The sequence below is a fragment of the Musca autumnalis genome, unplaced genomic scaffold, assembly GCF_047663935.1.
Source record: "Musca autumnalis isolate F117 unplaced genomic scaffold, ASM4766393v1 scaffold_3, whole genome shotgun sequence".
Taxonomy (NCBI): Eukaryota; Metazoa; Arthropoda; class Insecta; order Diptera; family Muscidae; genus Musca; species Musca autumnalis.
Window position 1 is genome coordinate 48,590,555 of NW_027411866.1, and position 16,890 is coordinate 48,607,444.

Here is a 16,890-nt window from a genome sequence, read left to right on the forward strand (position 1 = left end):
TCAAGAATCTTCAAGTTTTACCACTTTTTACTCGAAAAGCGTTCCTTACTTCAGACACAATACAATTCATATGGGAGCAGTTTTCAACATTTACTACTTTTGCCGGTTTTACCATTTTCAGAGGTAACCCAACCTTTACACATGCCAGTGACAGTTCGAAAAATTCAATACATACACAATATTTTACTACCACAATTACATTTTTTGAATTGTCGACTCCACTGACACTAGACTTTTCATGCCAGCAAAATTTTGAGCTAGCTGCCAGTGATATGTCGAAAATGAAAAAAGAGTTGCCGAGACTTTTTTTAATCCATGTACATTTTTGTTTCTTTTAAGAATGCAAAGATTTAATGCATATTTTCAAAAAGATTAGGAAACACAAATAATACGTCTTGGTAGCTGCAATATATTAGTTGTTAGTAAAGACATTTGGTCTGTTCCAGAACTGCAAGAATCTACTAATTTTTACTATTTTTGCCGATAACATAAAGGGAAAAATGCTATCGTAGTAAAAAATAGTAGCTTCTTGCAGGTTCTGGAACAGAGCAATAATTTTGATGTTTTTCATGCAAATATAGGTTGATAAATAATTTCCCCTCTGGGATTATACAATATTGAAAAGGCGGCAATACCAGATTCATTATGTTTATGACTGAAAACAATCTTTTTAAAACGAAATAAAATAAAAATAGTAAAATATGTTGTGAATTTTGTTTTAAATCTGAAATATAATGCAATTTTGTGTGTTATATGCGGCTTAAAATAATTTTGGAATTGAACTTGCACTGGCATGTGTAAACACACAAGAAAGCTGCATGCCTGTCGAACACTTTTTCGGCATTTTCGAGTATAATACATGTACCATGGCAGAACTATCAGGTAGTGGTATCACACCAGCTGATCGAATATGAAAAGTCAAATCCCTTTATAAAAAAATTATTTTTGTTGTAATTTCCCCAACAACATAAAGAAAGTTTTGACATAACATATTCAAAATTTTACGATGCCACTACCTGGTAGTTCTGCCATGTACATGTACTCAATTGGAACCAATTTACTGGCATGTGTAACGGAAGTGTAAAGGAACAGACCAAAAATGTATATGCAAAGTGACAACTCATATATAAAAAACATATCGTGTAAAGTACCCATTAATAAACACAAAAGCAACTAGTGGGTTTGTTTTCATTACCATTTTTGAGCATTTTATAAAAAACGTAAAAAATGAATGAAGTGTCAAGGGTTTTCCACATAATTGAGTTGTGGATATGATAAAATGTTTGTTTCAATGCAAAGCTGGTAAATTTCTTCCATACAAATGTTCTAAAATCAATTTTAAAAATCATTGAATTCGATTGTTTTTAAAATAGTTTGGCATATTATGCAAGCAGCACATACACATACACATATTTGGTCTGTTCCAGTACTGCAAGAATCTACTAATTTGTACTATTTTTTTTCGACAACACAAAAGGAAACAATGTCATCGTAGTAAAAAATAGTAGCTTCTTGCAGGTTCTGGAACAGAGCAATTGTGTATATTGTTTTGACGTTTTAGGAACCGTCGAAAGAAAAAATTTAAATTGACAGAAAGCTTTAGCTAACCTTTCTTATTAAACCATGAGAAAAAGGTTTCATATCTGCACATTTGCAGTAATGTTTGTAAACATAGATATGTTGACAAAAGGTCTGTACGATAATTTCGCAAGTAAAAAGTATTCAGCAAGTTCTCTCTACTTCTTTTACTCTCTCGAAGCTAAAAATTTGCAAGATGTTTTCGAACAACAATTTGCAAAAACTTGCAAGAAGTCATCTGATTTGACAAACAAGAAGGAAGTTTGGCGGATAAGATTTAATTTGACAATCGAAGATTATTTACGAAAATTGTTTGATTATCCGTTGTTACAAAAATAATTCTCTTTCCATATCATAAATTAACGGCTGACTGTCCACATAGTGTTCCTCCTACACCATGGATGCGCCGCTTTTTGCTGGGATTTGATACCTTAGAAATAAAACAATCATCACAAACTACAAAATCAGTTATTTTACAAAATAAGTCGTTTTCCATAATTTATTTAGTTATTCCTTCACTTTATTTAACTTGTAATTATTTTAATAACCAAATGTTTGTTTATGTTTTTGCCAAGAATTGCAAAGTCCGCCACAAAAGATTCGAATTTAAATCAGCTGATCAAACTTGCAAATTCTTACCAGGAAAATTTTGCTTGCAAAAATTTGTTACTTCTCAGTAACAAAAGTCTCCAAAATTCTCTCACAATTCTCCTTAAATTCGCTCTCTTTTACTTTACAAGTTTGTTATCGAACAGCATTTTGTAAACGTTTTTACAAATTTGTACAAACTTTTGGGTTATCGTACAGGCCTAAATTCACCATAATAGTAGATAAAGTGTTGGCATGGACATGTTGATACTTGACCCCAGACCTACAGGGAATTTATAAAAATTTTGAGAAAACGAACTGTTCCAGAACAAGAATCTAAAGTTTTTTTTTTTAAATATGTCAAAATATGCAAGATGTGCAAAAAGTTATGGGCCTAATTCGTTTTATGTTGTGTTAAAACGAGTTTCTGTCTAATCATATTTTCTCTACGACCATCCTATCCATATGTGCATTTGCATAGGATTCCGCGTCTAATGATAAGGAACAAATTGTAAAACTTAGTACAGACAAATTATCAGTTAAAAATTGTTTTAAGTAACAAGACATCAGAACGCATGCGCTGAATGAGAGCTCCCTACAGTGTCTCTATAGAAAATCTTGCTTTGTTCTTGTAAATTTTTCTGTGTAGAGAAAAAACACATTCATATAGAGAAATGTTTCTTTCCTAGCCAATAAGGGCGATTCTACAATGAAAACGTATGGCATTGATAAATGCAAAAATTATATTCACAAATAGCCCCATTGACAAAATGGACCACAATACTATATTTAGATGATCAGATTATTCCAAAAGATTGGGAATAATATAGACATTGTCTTTTTTTGCGGTTAAATTAATGATTTTATATTCTACTTAATGTACGCCAACATTTAAGTTTGGATTCCATACAACCATGCATGACAAGTTATTATTTCACAGTGAATGACACATTTCATTAAAGGAGTCTGTTTCATTTTGTTTACAGAATAAATATTCCTTAATCAAAAAAGAAAAGAATTATTCCAGCTCTTCCTCTAAAGGATGAATATAAGTCAGGTATATAAATAAATGAACGTGATTATTATAATGCTTTACTAAGTTCATATTTCAATTGCAGCCGGATTTATAAATCAATAAGTTCGGTGAAAGTAATCTACTCATTCCAGGAAATTTTAATTACTGCTAAATTTCAAGAATTGCCACTGGAGTCACTTTAAGCGGCTTAGAATAATTTTGTGCAGCGATTTATCTCCAATATTTGCTTGCAGTAAACTAGCTTGAATTTTGTTCGACATGACTTCGGCGAATTACAAAGAAATTGACGAGGCTATGAGTAAATGGGCCCAGGAAATGAGACAGAACAATATTATGATAACGGCCTCAATGGCAAAGGAAAAAGCAGAAGAGATTGCTAGAGAATTGGGACAAGATTTTGCTCCCTCAGCTGGTTGGTTGTACAGTTGGAAGGAACGTGAAAATCTTCAATTCGGTAAGAGGCCACTAGCTTCGGATCAAATGGAAGCTTCTTATGGAAATGATGATATTTTAAAGGGATTGCTTGTGAGAAACGATCTCCACCATCAGGAAGGTAATAATTTCCCAATTAACAAAGTTGATTGTGACATGCAAACGCAAATTGACTTGCAACAGAGGAACAATTCTGAAGCCTATGGGAGTTTTAACAACTGTATCGATTATAACAGTAAAGACATTACCGTCAAAGATCAAATGAACCAATCCACAGCATCTGACGCCTCACCACCCTCCTCGGCTAAAAAAGTTCGATACAACTATGAACCAGTATATGTCCTTACCAGAACCGGAAGATATCGCAAAGAAAAAACTTTTCTTACATTACTACAAAAATTGGAAATCCTACAACGCTTGAAAAATGGTGAAAAGAGAAACGATTTAATTGTTGAATACAGGCTCTCACAATCTGCAATGTCTCAAATTGTTGCCGATGAGACGAAGATACTCAAATTAGCCGCTATAGGCCAAAACCTTCAAATGAAACGGATTCGAGGGGGCATTTTCAAGGGCGGAGAAGCCGAATTGAATACATGGGTATTGCAAAAAATTGATGAAGGTGAAACCCTCACACGTTCTCAAATTAAAAATAAGGCGAAAGAAATAGCTGAACGTTTGAACATCGATTTTAAAGCATCTACAGGTTGGCTGGAAAAATGGAAAGTTCGCATGAACATGGATTTTAACGAAAATCATGTTCTGCAGCGCAAAATACCTACGTATGTACCAAGCCAGGAAGAAGAACCATTCATGGTCAATGAGGCTCATATACCAGAAACATGTTATGGTACTGACGATGATGAACAAATGGATGATGAATTTGATCAAACGAAACAAGACAGCAATCTGTCATATGATCATAGTAATGACCACACTGCAGACATCAAACCGCTGATTAGTGGTCGAGGCCACCTGTTGGATGCGGCGGAAGTTGAACCAGAAGATATAAAACCAATTATAAATTCCACACCACTACGCAAGCGAGTTCCTGAACAACAGCCACAAACCCCAACTCCTCCACCTACCGCCCCCGTTGAAACACAAACATTGCACCAGAAAGTACTAAATTGGCTTAGCAAACATAATATAGGTCCGACAGCATCAATAGAACTACTGACCATTTTACATCCTATAATAACAGAGACGTGTAATTCTGGCAAATAAGTGTCGCAGCATCAACTCATTTTAGTTTAATTTTACTGTACTTTATATTAAAGTAATCATTAATTATACATACAATCATTGTTTATAGTTTAAGAAACAACCAAAAAATAAATTAAACTTTAACATTTCAACTCCTTTGCTGTGTCCTGCTGCTGCTCAAATGCAGTTGATGCTCCTTCCTCTAATAGCTTCCTTTCTCTTTCTGGTTTGACGACTGTATAGTAACGATATCCTCTCATGCCCAGTAAAAATGTTCCGTATAGTGTAACACCAATGCAAGCATAAACAGCACCGCGATGGAGTTTATCAAGCAAACCACGACCACCAATACGTTTCTTTTGCATCTTGGAATGAAACTTTGTAAATGAAATCCAAACGAACAAATTCTTCCAAAGTAAAGTTCCGACTGTTTTGTAATAACCTATAATGCTCTAAACATATGTTTCAAGCATGGTTGCCACTGAGTAAAAAATTTTATACCAAACTTCCAGAAATGTTACCAAAAAAATAATTGCTCTGTTCCAGAACCTGCAATAATCTACTAATTTCTACTATTTCTTTTCGATAACATAAAGGAAAAAATGTTATCGTAGTAAAAAGTAGTAGCTTCTTGCAAGTTCGGGAACAGAGCAATAATTTTTTTATTTTTGTCATTCCACGTCGAAGAATTCATCGGATACCCAATAAAGTTTCTAAGTCAAAATAACGACGTCCGTCAGTTTGTTGACTTCAAGATACAGCTCGCATTATTTTAGATAGAGCTTTATAGTTGGTACCGAAGTTTATATTTCTTCTTGATTTCGGTCCACGTACGGTACGGTTTTATCCATCACACCGAAATGGCTCAAATTTGGTTGGGCTACAAAACTTTTCTATAGAAATTTATAAATGCAAGTCCACATATTGATAGAGCTCCCATAGAACAGTACCTGCCGATATTAGTTATTATTATTAAGGTTTTAGCCTTATTATCACACGATATGGCTCACATTTGGTATTTCGTTTACGTTTGAAATACATAACTATCCCCCAGTAATTTGTAGGTATAGGTCGAACGGCTCCTCCCTATTCTCGGTATTTTTGAAGGTCATAGCCTCATTATCACACCGAAATGGCTCAAAATTGGTATTTAGTTTGGGCTACACAACTTTTCCACAGATATAGCCCCCCGATTTTCGGTATTTTGAAGGATTATACCACATTTTGGAACCGACATGGCTTAAATTTGGTACTTACTCTTCGCTAGGGCCATAAAACAGACATTCCTATAGGAAATTGTAGATATAGGACCACGATTTTAGGTATTTTACAAGCTTGTTTCCCGTATGCTAGAAAATATGATACAAGAAAATGTTTTTTTTTTCAAACAAAAACCATCTTACCAACCCTAAAAATGACCAATTTTGGTAGAATGTTTCCAACTGTGGCAACCATGGTTTCAAGATGCTAACTATAGGCCTGTTCGATAACTTCGCAAGTAAAAAGTATTTGTAAGTTCTTGCAACTACTTGCAAGGACTTCTCATTTCTCTTTTACTGAACATGTTTGTTATCGAACAGCATTTTGTAAAAGTTTGTACAAATTTTTACAAATTTTTGAGTTATCGTACAGACCATGGTAGAATAAAGTAAAGGTAGACCACAGCTAACAGCTGATTACAATTTTTATTCTTTTTATGGCCTAATCTGTCAAAAGCAGGGTTGACATTTTGTACTGTTTTTGACATTATGCAATCATAAAGGTAGATGTATCGCTGAATTGTTCCAACAAAAAACTTCTGCTGTAACACTATATCGTAAAATTGAAAACAAGGACAAAAAATGTGTATTCGCGTGGCAAAATAAAATTGTTGATTTTTTTAGCAAAACTTACGAATGAACGATTTATCAAATATTGATATTAATTTAAATTTGTTCCAAAAGTACGGGAATGTAAAAATTACAATTTTTGTAAAAATTCTGATGACATTTATCTGCAAATCGGATGCCAGCAATCACGATGTCAGATAAGCCAAACTTGTCAAGTAGAAAATAAGTGAATGACATTTTTTCACTGTCATAAGTTTGGGAAGAACTTTTGCTATTTTTGGAACACTTTTGCAACGAGAATATTCTGGAGCCTAGCTAAAGAAATGTTTTTACACTATATGGCACATTTAACATATAAAAAGTGAAGCTCTAAGTTCCATATGTTTTTGTAATACGGGATAGCTATGCAGGTACATCTACCATTATTATTGTACCATGCCATTTGACGTTTTAAGCCATGGCTGCAGGGTGACATTTCTCAGTGATTTTCATACCTGGCCTACCTCTACTTTATTGTACCATGGTACAGACCTTATATCGATAACTCTCATTGGTCAAGGCATATTAATAAGGTAGCCAAAGATATGTTTCCGGAAAACAGGTTTTGTTGTTAGTCCCGGTCCACACTAACGTGAATTTCATTAAAAAATTTCATGAAATTAGGTGTTCTTAAATCGAACTCCCCACTAAAGCAATTTTATCATTTTACTCTACTATGGACGTCGATCTAGAGACGCATAATTTCATATCAAAATTTCAGTGAAATTACTGTAGTGTGGCCCGGGACTTAGGACTTTCGATGCGGCATATAAAGTGGGGTTCAGACGATCAGTTTTGACTGACAGCTTTGCTCAAATAATCGGTTGCTTGCCAGTGTGGTCGTTCATTTTTGTCAGTCATCAGGCAACCACAAATTTTTTTGTGGATGTTGGACAGTCAGCTGTTGGTTGTTTGTTGGTTTGACCGTGTGAACGAAACAACGTCAGTCAAGGAATAAATTAGCAGAGTAAATATCAAATAAAAGTTAAAAAAGTCGTGTGTTTTTATTAATTTGATTGATTATTATTGCAAATAAGAGATAAAAAAAGCAGACAAAAATCTTTTCCTTCATTTTAATATCGGCCAAGCAAAAATTGCAAACAAAACGACAAACATGGACAACGAAAATTCATTTTTAAAGGAATTTTTATGTTGCTACGAAATGCAAAGATGTCTCTGGGACATAACCAGTCCAGAATATATGATGCGCGACATTAAAACAAAAGCATATGGAGAACTACTAAATTTTATGAAGAAATACAATAAGGATTGTTCTATTGACGACGTCAAGAAGAAAATAAACGTAATCCGCTCATCGTACAGAAGGGAATTGAAAAAAATAAAGCTATCTGAATCTTCTGGAGCTGGAGTGGACAGCGTTTGACTCAGAATCTCGAATTTCTTTTAAAATATTCACATGTGAATATTGTTTTCGGGAGGCTATCCGTTTTTTACCCATTTCCTTCTTCTTGTCACTTTATTTTCTTCCTCTAAAAGCGAAATGATCAAAAATGCACATCCAATCTTTTTGTCATCCATATTTATTAATAAAAGTTGTTATTTATATGATTTAATTGCTATGTGAACACAGTAATTTTTCAACTTGACTGTTGGTTTGTCATCCAACTTGAATGACTGTTTGGCCGCTACGAACAGCACAGCAAAACTGAAGCAATCGATGTTTTACCAAAAGCTGTCAGTCAAAACTGATCTCTGAACCCGACTTAAAGCTAGTGCTAGTGTGGCCGTTCATTTTTCTCATTCATCATTCAACCCATGGTACAATAATTCATAGGTAGGCCAGGTATGAGAATCGCCAAAAAATACAACCCTGTCGCTATGGCTTAAAACGTCAAAATTGTTTTGATGAATGATAACGGAAGAGTATACAAAGAAGAAGAACGAAATGTTGAAATGAAAACAAAACAGAGTTGAATTTTTTGATCAATAATAAATATCAACTCTGCATGTCAACACGGTTTTGACAGATTAAGCCATAACAAAAAAAAATTGTAATCAGCTGTTAGCTGTGGTCTACCTAAGAATTATTGTACCATGATTCAACCACAAAATATTTTGTGGTTGCTGGACGGTTGGACAGTTATCGATAATTGCAAAAAATCGTCATTCGAAACTGACAATTGCTCTGTTCCAGAACCAGCAAGAAGCTACTATTTTCTACTACGATAACAATTTTTCCTTTATGTTATCGAAAAAAATAGTAAAAATTAGTAGATTCTTGCAGTTCTGGAACAGACCAAATGTGTACTGTACTTAAGAGGCATGGCATTCTTGCATAAAGCGGGGTACACACGATCAGTTTTGACTGTCGATTTTTCGGAATTATCGATAACTGTTCAACCGTCCAGCAACCACAAAAAATTTGTGGTTGCCTGATAACTGACAAAAGTGAACGGCCACACTGGCAAGCAACCGATCATTTGAGCAAAACTGACAGTCAAAACTGATCGTATGTACCCCACTTAAGACATATCTGGTAAATGACTAATGACCAAGTTTGACCTAATTCAAATGTGATTCTGAAATCTTTTTATTATTTGGCCTTTAATCATTTGTTGCTAAGTTTTATTATAGGTTTTATAAAACAAATCTTAAAAAAATCCTTAAAGTGTGATATTTTAGAAGAATCGATTCCTATAATTATCGATTAATCGATAAAATTAGATGAAAGTGAGTTTATAGATACCTATATGATGCTTGTTCTTCCCAATTTCTTTCTTGCAATTCGCACTGAATTATTTTGCAACGCCACGCAATGTCGGGACTTAATTTAACAGTAAAAGTGCATCCAGTTGTACTGTTCCAAGTCGTAGATGCCTATGAAAGGCGTAATGCAGATTCCCATCGTGTAATTGGTACTTTGTTGGGTAAGTATAACTGAAAACTCGTCAAATGTTTGTGGTGGTAAACTGGTAAACACGCTGTTGTCTTTCCAGGCTCTGTCGACAAAGGCGTTGTCGAAGTGACGAATTGCTTCTGTGTACCTCACAAAGAACACGATGACCAAGTGGAAGCTGAACTTAGCTATGCTTTGGATTTGTACGACTTGAATCGTAAAGTAAATCCCAATGAAAATGTTGTGGGTAAGTAAACATAACCTCAATTATAGTTAATACAAACGAGAACGTCACTAATTTCTGCTTCGTTGGTTTTAGGTTGGTGGGCAACTGGTAATGAAGTTACAAATCACAGCTCTGTTATTCATGAATACTATGCCCGTGAATGTAACAATCCTGTCCATTTGACTGTTGACACCTCATTGCAGGGTGGTCGTATGGGCCTTTGCGCATATGTCTGCATTCCCTTGGGTGTTCCTGGTGGCAAAACCGGTTGTATGTTCACTCCCATTCCCGTGGAAATGACCTGCTATGAACCTGAGACCGTTGGTTTGAAATTGTTGCAAAAGACCATTGGGAATTCAGCTCCACACCGCACCAAGACAGTATCCCCAATGTTAGATTTGGCTCAAATCTCGGAAGCAGCCACCAAACTTCAAAGTCTTTTGGAACTTATTTTGAAGTATGTTGAAGATGTTATTGCTCACAAACAACCACCAGATAATGCTGTTGGTCGTCAACTATTGGACCTTATCCATTCGGTGCCACATATGACACATGAACAATTCACTCAAATGTTCAATGCCAATGTTCGTGATTTGTTGATGGTCATCACACTATCCAATCTTATTAAGACACAATTACAACTGAACGAAAAATTGACATATTTGCCAACAAATTAAGCCGAGGAGGAGCAGAACACATTAAGAATAGTTGTATTTTTTAAAGAATAAAGGACGTTTGAAAGGGAGGAAGTTGACATAAGTGTTTTGTAAGTTTTTAGTGGAAAATTGTAAAAAAGGAAAGTGAGATAAGAGAATGTATTATCTTATTTATGAAGAAAATAAATTTTGTATGCACTTTTGTCTACTTCACAATTGTTGTGTGTTATTATCTTTCTGTGGTGGATAAAACTACCAAAAGTTTGAAAGGAGGAAGTAGTAAAAGTGGAGATGATTAGGATCCGGCGGTCTCCAAATCAGTTAAACGAATATACATAGGTACAAAGTAGACCTAATCAAACGTCCATCTTCAATTTTGAAAGGTGAGATTGAACCTCCTTAGAATACGCGGCTGATACTGACACATCAAAGGTTTTGTCCTGCCTTTCTTGCCACCAAAGCCCTAACCATATTTTCACTTCAAGCTAGAATTTGTTCTGACATCCCTCTTCAATCATGTATTTTTCCCTCGGAATTTTCGCACGGAAAATAATTTTAAAATTTGAAATTCTTTTAAAATCAATATTTTAAAACGTTGAAAAGTGTAGTGAGAGGTGAAGTTTGTCTCAGAACATACCCGATAAATATGGAAATAAAAAGTTGTGAAATTGGGTAAAGGGAACAAATTCCGTAAAGAATTTTTATTCATGATTGCCCTGTACCAGTTGTGTCGGTTAGACTCGTTGATCTAACTGTCGTTACAACGATAACATTTTGTTTAAATGTATTAGATCTTTAATGAAAACCACTTATTCTTATCTTTTTATTTATTTAATATTTTTTTTTTTTGCATCTACTGATATAATACTTAAATATAGAAAAAGTACTCCTAAGAAAGAACACCGTAGATTTCATTTTTTACATTTTCGTTATGTTTCCGATAACAGCTTTTGTGGTAGCCTCAACAGCATGTTTAACAGGTTGCTTAAGGGCTTCCATAGTGGAATGTACAGCAGCTCCCCCATTATTGGGAACATGGAAGAAGTATAACATAAAACCGGCAGCCAATAGGAAGTGGGCGCCGAGTATACCGATTATTAGAAATAGAGAATACTTGGAATTTCTCAAAGCAGGTGTAAGAACTGCAATTAAGACTGAACCAGACAATAACGCAGCTGTAATTACCAATAGCCACTGGAGTATGGAAAGCTAAAAGAGAAAGCATATTATTAAGAATTTCCATAAGAATAAGTTTGGTGTAACCTTAACATACCTGAATAACCCATAGAATGGAAACTGGTATGTAAATGGCCAAAGAGTAGCCATAGACACACATTAAACTTAGTAGTGATGGTGTGTAATCAGCCTGCAAAAAATTAATAAGATTATTTGACGTTTTAAAATTAATTCGAAATATTTCCATCATAACTGAGATTACTGCAGCCGGTCAATATGCCCGAGAGGTAAATCATACGAGCCGTCCCGGTAACGAATATGTACTCTTAAAACACTAGAATCACACATACAAGTCTGGCCTCAGAAAAAAATCCAAATCATTGTATTGAGAATATAACTCGTTGCTAAAGTGTAATAATGAGGTGGCCCACGGATAACATACGCAATCTATTAACTTATTTTTGGGTTACCAGGTAGCCTTCAACAGTTTAAATGAGGCTTGACGAAGACTAAAGTCTTTTTGTATGTGTGGCGCGGAAACATTGGTACTTTCGATGGCAGATGAGTATTTTAAGTCTTCGAAAGCAAAATTCTTGGAAATATCTATGGATCAATAGACGGTGAGTACCAACGCCTTATTAACAGGTAGCTTGAATGAATTACAAGCTGACAATGATAAATTCCAACAATTGTGTTGTTGTTAGATTGTGTGAAGACATTACATCCTAATCTATGTTTGAAACATTTACGATGCGCAATTTCTGTTTTCTACGTAATAACCGATTTGTCTTTAATGGAAATAAATTGAAAGTATTTACAACTTACATTTTCCGTTTCAAGTCCTTCTTGTATTGGTTTTAAACTATATTTAAAGACAGCCCACAGTGCACCGGGCAGGAGGTTAACATAGATAAATATACAGGTGGCTGCATAAGATACCAAATGGAAATTATAACGCCATTGATAGTTATCGCTTTGATGTTGAAGATAGCTGGCTATATTACCACTTATGGCAATACTGAAAATCTGTGAAAAAAAAAAACAATTTAGTTAAAACATTATATACCCTTATTAAAACATATACAACTTACCAAGGTTGTGGTTATCCAAAATGGCCCATACAAGTCTGGATTTAGGCCAATATGTGATTTAAGATAATTGCTTGGTGCTCTTTTGGGTATCATTGAATTGGCAATACGTTCCAACACCATATATGTATCAACATCGAAGAATTTTTGATAATATTCAATGGTTAGGAATGAAGTTTTAGTAGGTGTTGCTGTCGCAGGTTCAGGTAGACCTTGATCTTTTCCGCCCCCACCTCCACCACCCGATGATAGGCCGCCAGAAAGTATGTTCGCTGAATTACTCATGTCGTATATCAAATCGGACAAAGGATCACCACGTTGACGTCCACTCTGGCCCGATCCAGAGGAATGCGCTGGAGAATTGACATTTATTTGAGCTGGTGGACTACTTGTACTGGGCGTATTGCTGTAGTCCTTAAATTGTAACAGGTCTTCAGACATTTTGGTGCTTACCTATAGGATTAAAGGCAATTAGTAATAAACATGATACTGTATAAATTCTAAATATATGTACAGTTAGTCAACTATATTATTGCAAACGATGAATTGTTAAACATTTATATTTTTAATTAGGAATTACTAAAAGAAATTCTTTCAATAATGTTGGGTTTTTTTGTACATATCTGTTGATTTACCTGTTAATGACAACATCCAGCCAAAAAATGCAGAAATCGGTCGTAAATTACAAAAACAACGGGGAAAAAGTATAGGTACTTGGTTTTTGTGGTGTCAACTAAATAATTGCAAAATGAATGAATGTGCAATAAAATCGTGGGATTTTCCCAGCGATTTTTTTCAATTAAGGATTTTTATGATTTTGTGGTATGTGGATATGTAAACCCATAATTTTTGATCATAAATTAATTGTTCTGACTGTAACATAGGCGGTATATTCAGAAAAAGAGAAACTCAGGTAAACGGATTTCGAAAAATATGCTACATTTGGTCTACTCCAATTATAATAATGGTAAATCCGCCAGAGAAATCGCTAAAATCACCTCTCATAAGCTGATAACTATATGCAACATCATATACCTCACCGAGAGAGAAGGCAGGTTCAAACTAAAGACGTCACATTGTAGGCCAAAAGTTGTAAATCCACGAATTGGCAGGAGACTGATTAAAGAAATTGACAAAAGACCCCAAAGCAGCACCAGATAATTGCTTTTTCTAATCAAAATAGAATTTGGAGTAAGTGTTTCACATGGAAAAGTCAGAAAAGTGCTACATAATAACAAGCCTTCATCATGAGTGACTAGGTAAAAACTATTGCCCTCCCAGCACAACATATAGAAATTATTCAGACTTGTTACAGACAACTTTTCATGTCATCTAAAGTATTGGGATGACGTTATATTTTCTGATAAGACCAAAATTATGTTGCACTATCACGATGGGCCTCAAAAAGTACTGCAAACCCCCTTTATAGCCATGGAAAACAAGAATTTAATACATACCGCAAAGTTCGGAAAACTGTCATTTATGGTATTTAGTTGTATACCAAGCAGTGACGTTGGTGACATCCAGATTTTGAAGGAAACAATGACAGAGTACGTTTATTTACGTGTTTTAAAAATTATTTAACCAAAAACGTCAAGAAATTTGGACCTGTTGACCCTGAAAATGCAAAAAATTGCAATATGAATACTACCAAGACAACGACCCTACGCATAAATCGTATTTATGTAGGACTAGGTTGTTATACAACTGCACCAAAGTCATTGACTCCCCAGTCAAAAGCCTAAATATTAACCCAACATCGACAATTCATGGGTACACCTGAAGAAAAAAGTCGGGAATAGGTCGCCCACTAACCTAAGGGACTTAATAAAATGCAATAAAGAAGAATGGCTAAAAAATACCGTTGGAATATGACATTCCGAAACTTATTTATTAAATTCAGATATGTTTACAAGCTGTTTTTGATGCCAAATGTGGACATAGGAAATATTAAAACCAAATTTTCGAAAAATACCGTGAAAAACTGAAGTTGTGAAGTTTGCAATTCTTTAGTTGACAGTGCAAATAATGAGTTGTACTCATTTTTGTTCATTTTAAGAAAATGTTTAGTGAAATTTAGCTACTTTTTATTTTATTATATTAATAAACATGTGTAAGAATTGTATTGTTAACAAAAATATTAATAATGATATTTATTTATACCAATAAAATGATGTTTTATTTAAAATTTTGTAATAATTTTGGTTTTGCAATAATTTAGTTGACTAACTGTATGTGTTTATTCCTAAACTTCTACCGGTAGTTCTAAAAAATTTGTAAGATTTGTATTTAATAGACTGATCAATTTTTTACAAATTGTTTGTATTTGTTGTATTTCTAGACCCCTCAAGAACATTAATCAAAAGGAGGGAAATAGAGTTCATTCTTGCCAGGACAACTATATCCACCAAAAAAAAACACAATCACCCACAACCCAACCTGACTGTTAAATTACTTCATTAGGAAATGTGAAAATTCATGGCTTTCTCATTCCTTTGATAACTTCTCACATTTTTACCTCTTTTGGATGCAGTAGATTTAAGTATTTTTAAGTTTAAAAGCACAAAAATAAATATATTTTGCTAATATTTATACTTTTTTCCTTAACACGTCAATAACACCAGAAAATCAACTGTCATTTATTGTAGTAGTAGTATTTATTCGAGTCTTCTTCTTTTTCGGTAGTAAAGGTATACAAAGTGAAATGATAACATTGATAATTCTTAGAACTGTTGTTAGTGAGGTAATAATTCAAATGGGTTGGAAAGAAAAGAGTATGAATAAAAACAAAATATTTGAACGGAAAACAAAAATAAATCTACGATTTTCATTCATAAGCTCTGTTTCTTTACGTGCAAGAATCTTCAAGTTTTACCACTTTTTACTCGAAAAGCGTTCCTTTACTTCAGACACCATTGGTCTGTTCCTTTACTTTTGAAACTGACAAATTCAGATATAATTTGAACGGAAAACAAAAATAAATCTACGATTTTCATTCATAAGCTCTGTTTCTTTACGTGCAAGAATCTTCAAGTTTTACCACTTTTTACTCGAAAAGCGTTCCTTTACTTCAGACACCATTGGTCTGTTCCTTTACTTTTGAAAGTGGTAAAACCGGCAAAAGTAGCAAAAGTTGTAAACTGCTCTCATATGAATTGTATGGTGTCTGAAGTAAAGGAACGCTTTTCGAGTAAAAAGTGGTAAAAATTGAAGATTCTTGCACGTAAAGGAACAGAGCTCATACAATTCATATGAGTGCAGGTTACAAGTCCCAATTTACATTGGGCGAGTTTACTTGCGGCAATTGTCAGTTTGTAGGTGAGAGAGGGTGCTGAGAGGCAAAGGGTTACCATATGCCTCACCTCTCTCTCCATCAAACTGACAATTGCCGCAAGTAAACTCGCCCAATGTAAATTGGGACCAACTTTTACTACTTTTGCCGGTTTTACCATTTTCAAAAGTAAAGGAACAGACCACTAATTTTACAACTGTTTTTGCAGTTGTCTGGACGCCTACGTTTTACGGCGTTTATATTATAGTTTTTTGCAGGGTTAACCTTCTTTATGAGGATTTGTTTGAAGTATATACAATGGAAATGACATTTGAAACCCAGACCCACTGGGTTAACCTTGTTATATATAAACGGCCTATTTGACAGTCAATGACAACTCAAGCTTTGTTCCTTTACTTTTTTAATGGTAAGAGTGGTAAAAGAGAAAAGTGTCAGAAAAGTAAAGGAACGGAAAATGGTAGATCTGGCAGCAATGTCGAAAAGAAACATAAAAAATCAATTTTCGTCTTTTAACGGGTGTTTTTTCTACAGGTTTGTTTTTCGAATAGAGATAAAACTGGCATTTTGTGGTAAAATCTGGCAACTCTAATGTCATTTATGTTCAGTTTGGTTTGCCATTTCATCATGAACAGGTTGACAAAAGAACAACGCTTGCAAATCGTGCAAATTTATTTCGAAAATAATGGTTCAGTTCGCTAAGTTTACCGCAAGCTCCGTCCATTTTATGGTCGACATAATCGTCCATCGGAGCAATTAATTCGGTTAACCATGGATCGTTTTCGCACTACGTTTACTCTGTATGATAATACGCATCCGCAGAGACGTCGAACAGTGCGCACCGAAGAAACAATTGCCGCTGTAGAGCAAAGTGTTGAAGAGGACCCGAA

The 16,890-nt window shown here is 34.6% G+C and overlaps 4 protein-coding genes across 6 annotated transcripts; 2 read left to right on the forward strand and 2 right to left on the reverse strand.

Moving 5' to 3' along the window:
* The first annotated feature begins 3,086 nt into the window (after positions 1-3,086).
* LOC141396470 (uncharacterized) lies at positions 3,087-4,992 on the forward strand. The gene is made up of 2 exons (XM_073971953.1): positions 3,087-3,223; positions 3,285-4,992. Exon 2 carries the CDS (start codon positions 3,461-3,463, stop codon positions 4,859-4,861), a length of 1,401 nt encoding a protein of 466 aa, XP_073828054.1. The 5' UTR covers positions 3,087-3,223; positions 3,285-3,460; the 3' UTR covers positions 4,862-4,992.
* On the reverse strand, positions 4,878-5,310 carry LOC141396471 (uncharacterized). The gene has a single exon (XM_073971954.1). The coding sequence runs from the start codon at positions 5,203-5,205 to the stop codon at positions 4,981-4,983; it is 225 nt and encodes a 74-aa protein (XP_073828055.1). The 5' UTR covers positions 5,206-5,310; the 3' UTR covers positions 4,878-4,980.
* A 4,110-nt stretch (positions 5,311-9,420) lies between these two features.
* On the forward strand, positions 9,421-10,663 carry eIF3f1 (eukaryotic translation initiation factor 3 subunit f1). Its single transcript, XM_073975048.1, has 3 exons — positions 9,421-9,596; positions 9,666-9,812; positions 9,885-10,663. Exons 1-3 carry the CDS (start codon positions 9,485-9,487, stop codon positions 10,466-10,468), a joined length of 843 nt encoding a protein of 280 aa, XP_073831149.1. The 5' UTR covers positions 9,421-9,484; the 3' UTR covers positions 10,469-10,663.
* A 596-nt stretch (positions 10,664-11,259) lies between these two features.
* Positions 11,260-15,374, reverse strand: LOC141397984 (protein YIPF1). 3 transcript variants are annotated; one of them, XM_073975046.1, is made up of 5 exons: positions 15,230-15,374; positions 12,715-13,164; positions 12,449-12,649; positions 11,721-11,813; positions 11,260-11,656 (listed from the first exon to the last, which is right to left on the reverse strand). In XM_073975046.1, the coding sequence occupies exons 2-5, from the start codon at positions 13,150-13,152 to the stop codon at positions 11,366-11,368; spliced, it is 1,023 nt and encodes a 340-aa protein (XP_073831147.1). In that variant the 5' UTR covers positions 13,153-13,164; positions 15,230-15,374; the 3' UTR covers positions 11,260-11,365. The 3 variants fall into 3 exon arrangements, with proteins under 3 accessions (XP_073831147.1, XP_073831148.1, XP_073831146.1); XM_073975047.1 differs by having other exon boundaries at positions 13,347-15,363; XM_073975045.1 differs by lacking the exon at positions 15,230-15,374 and adding an exon at positions 14,169-14,323.
* Positions 15,375-16,890: the final 1,516 nt, after the last annotated feature.

What these genes read in the sequence shown, in the direction of transcription:
- LOC141396470 (XM_073971953.1), top strand. Translation starts at nt 3,461, where the DNA reads ATGACTTCGGCGAATTACAAAGAAATTGACGAGGCTATGAGTAAATGG.
- LOC141396471 (XM_073971954.1), bottom strand. Translation starts at nt 5,205, where the DNA reads ATGCAAAAGAAACGTATTGGTGGTCGTGGTTTGCTTGATAAACTCCAT.
- eIF3f1 (XM_073975048.1), top strand. Translation starts at nt 9,485, where the DNA reads ATGTCGGGACTTAATTTAACAGTAAAAGTGCATCCAGTTGTACTGTTC. An exon ending in TGTAATTGGTACTTTGTTGG is followed by an intron (nt 9,597 to 9,665) that starts GTAAGTATAACT and finishes TTGTCTTTCCAG; the next exon opens with GCTCTGTCGACAAAGGCGTT. An exon ending in TCCCAATGAAAATGTTGTGG is followed by an intron (nt 9,813 to 9,884) that starts GTAAGTAAACAT and finishes CGTTGGTTTTAG; the next exon opens with GTTGGTGGGCAACTGGTAAT.
- LOC141397984 (XM_073975045.1), bottom strand. Translation starts at nt 14,234, where the DNA reads ATGTCACCAACGTCACTGCTTGGTATACAACTAAATACCATAAATGAC. An exon ending in ACAGTTTTCCGAACTTTGCG is followed by an intron (nt 13,165 to 14,168) that starts GTATGTATTAAA and finishes TTAATCCTATAG; the next exon opens with GTAAGCACCAAAATGTCTGA. An exon ending in CCATTCTATGGGTTATTCAG is followed by an intron (nt 11,657 to 11,720) that starts GTATGTTAAGGT and finishes TTTCTCTTTTAG; the next exon opens with CTTTCCATACTCCAGTGGCT.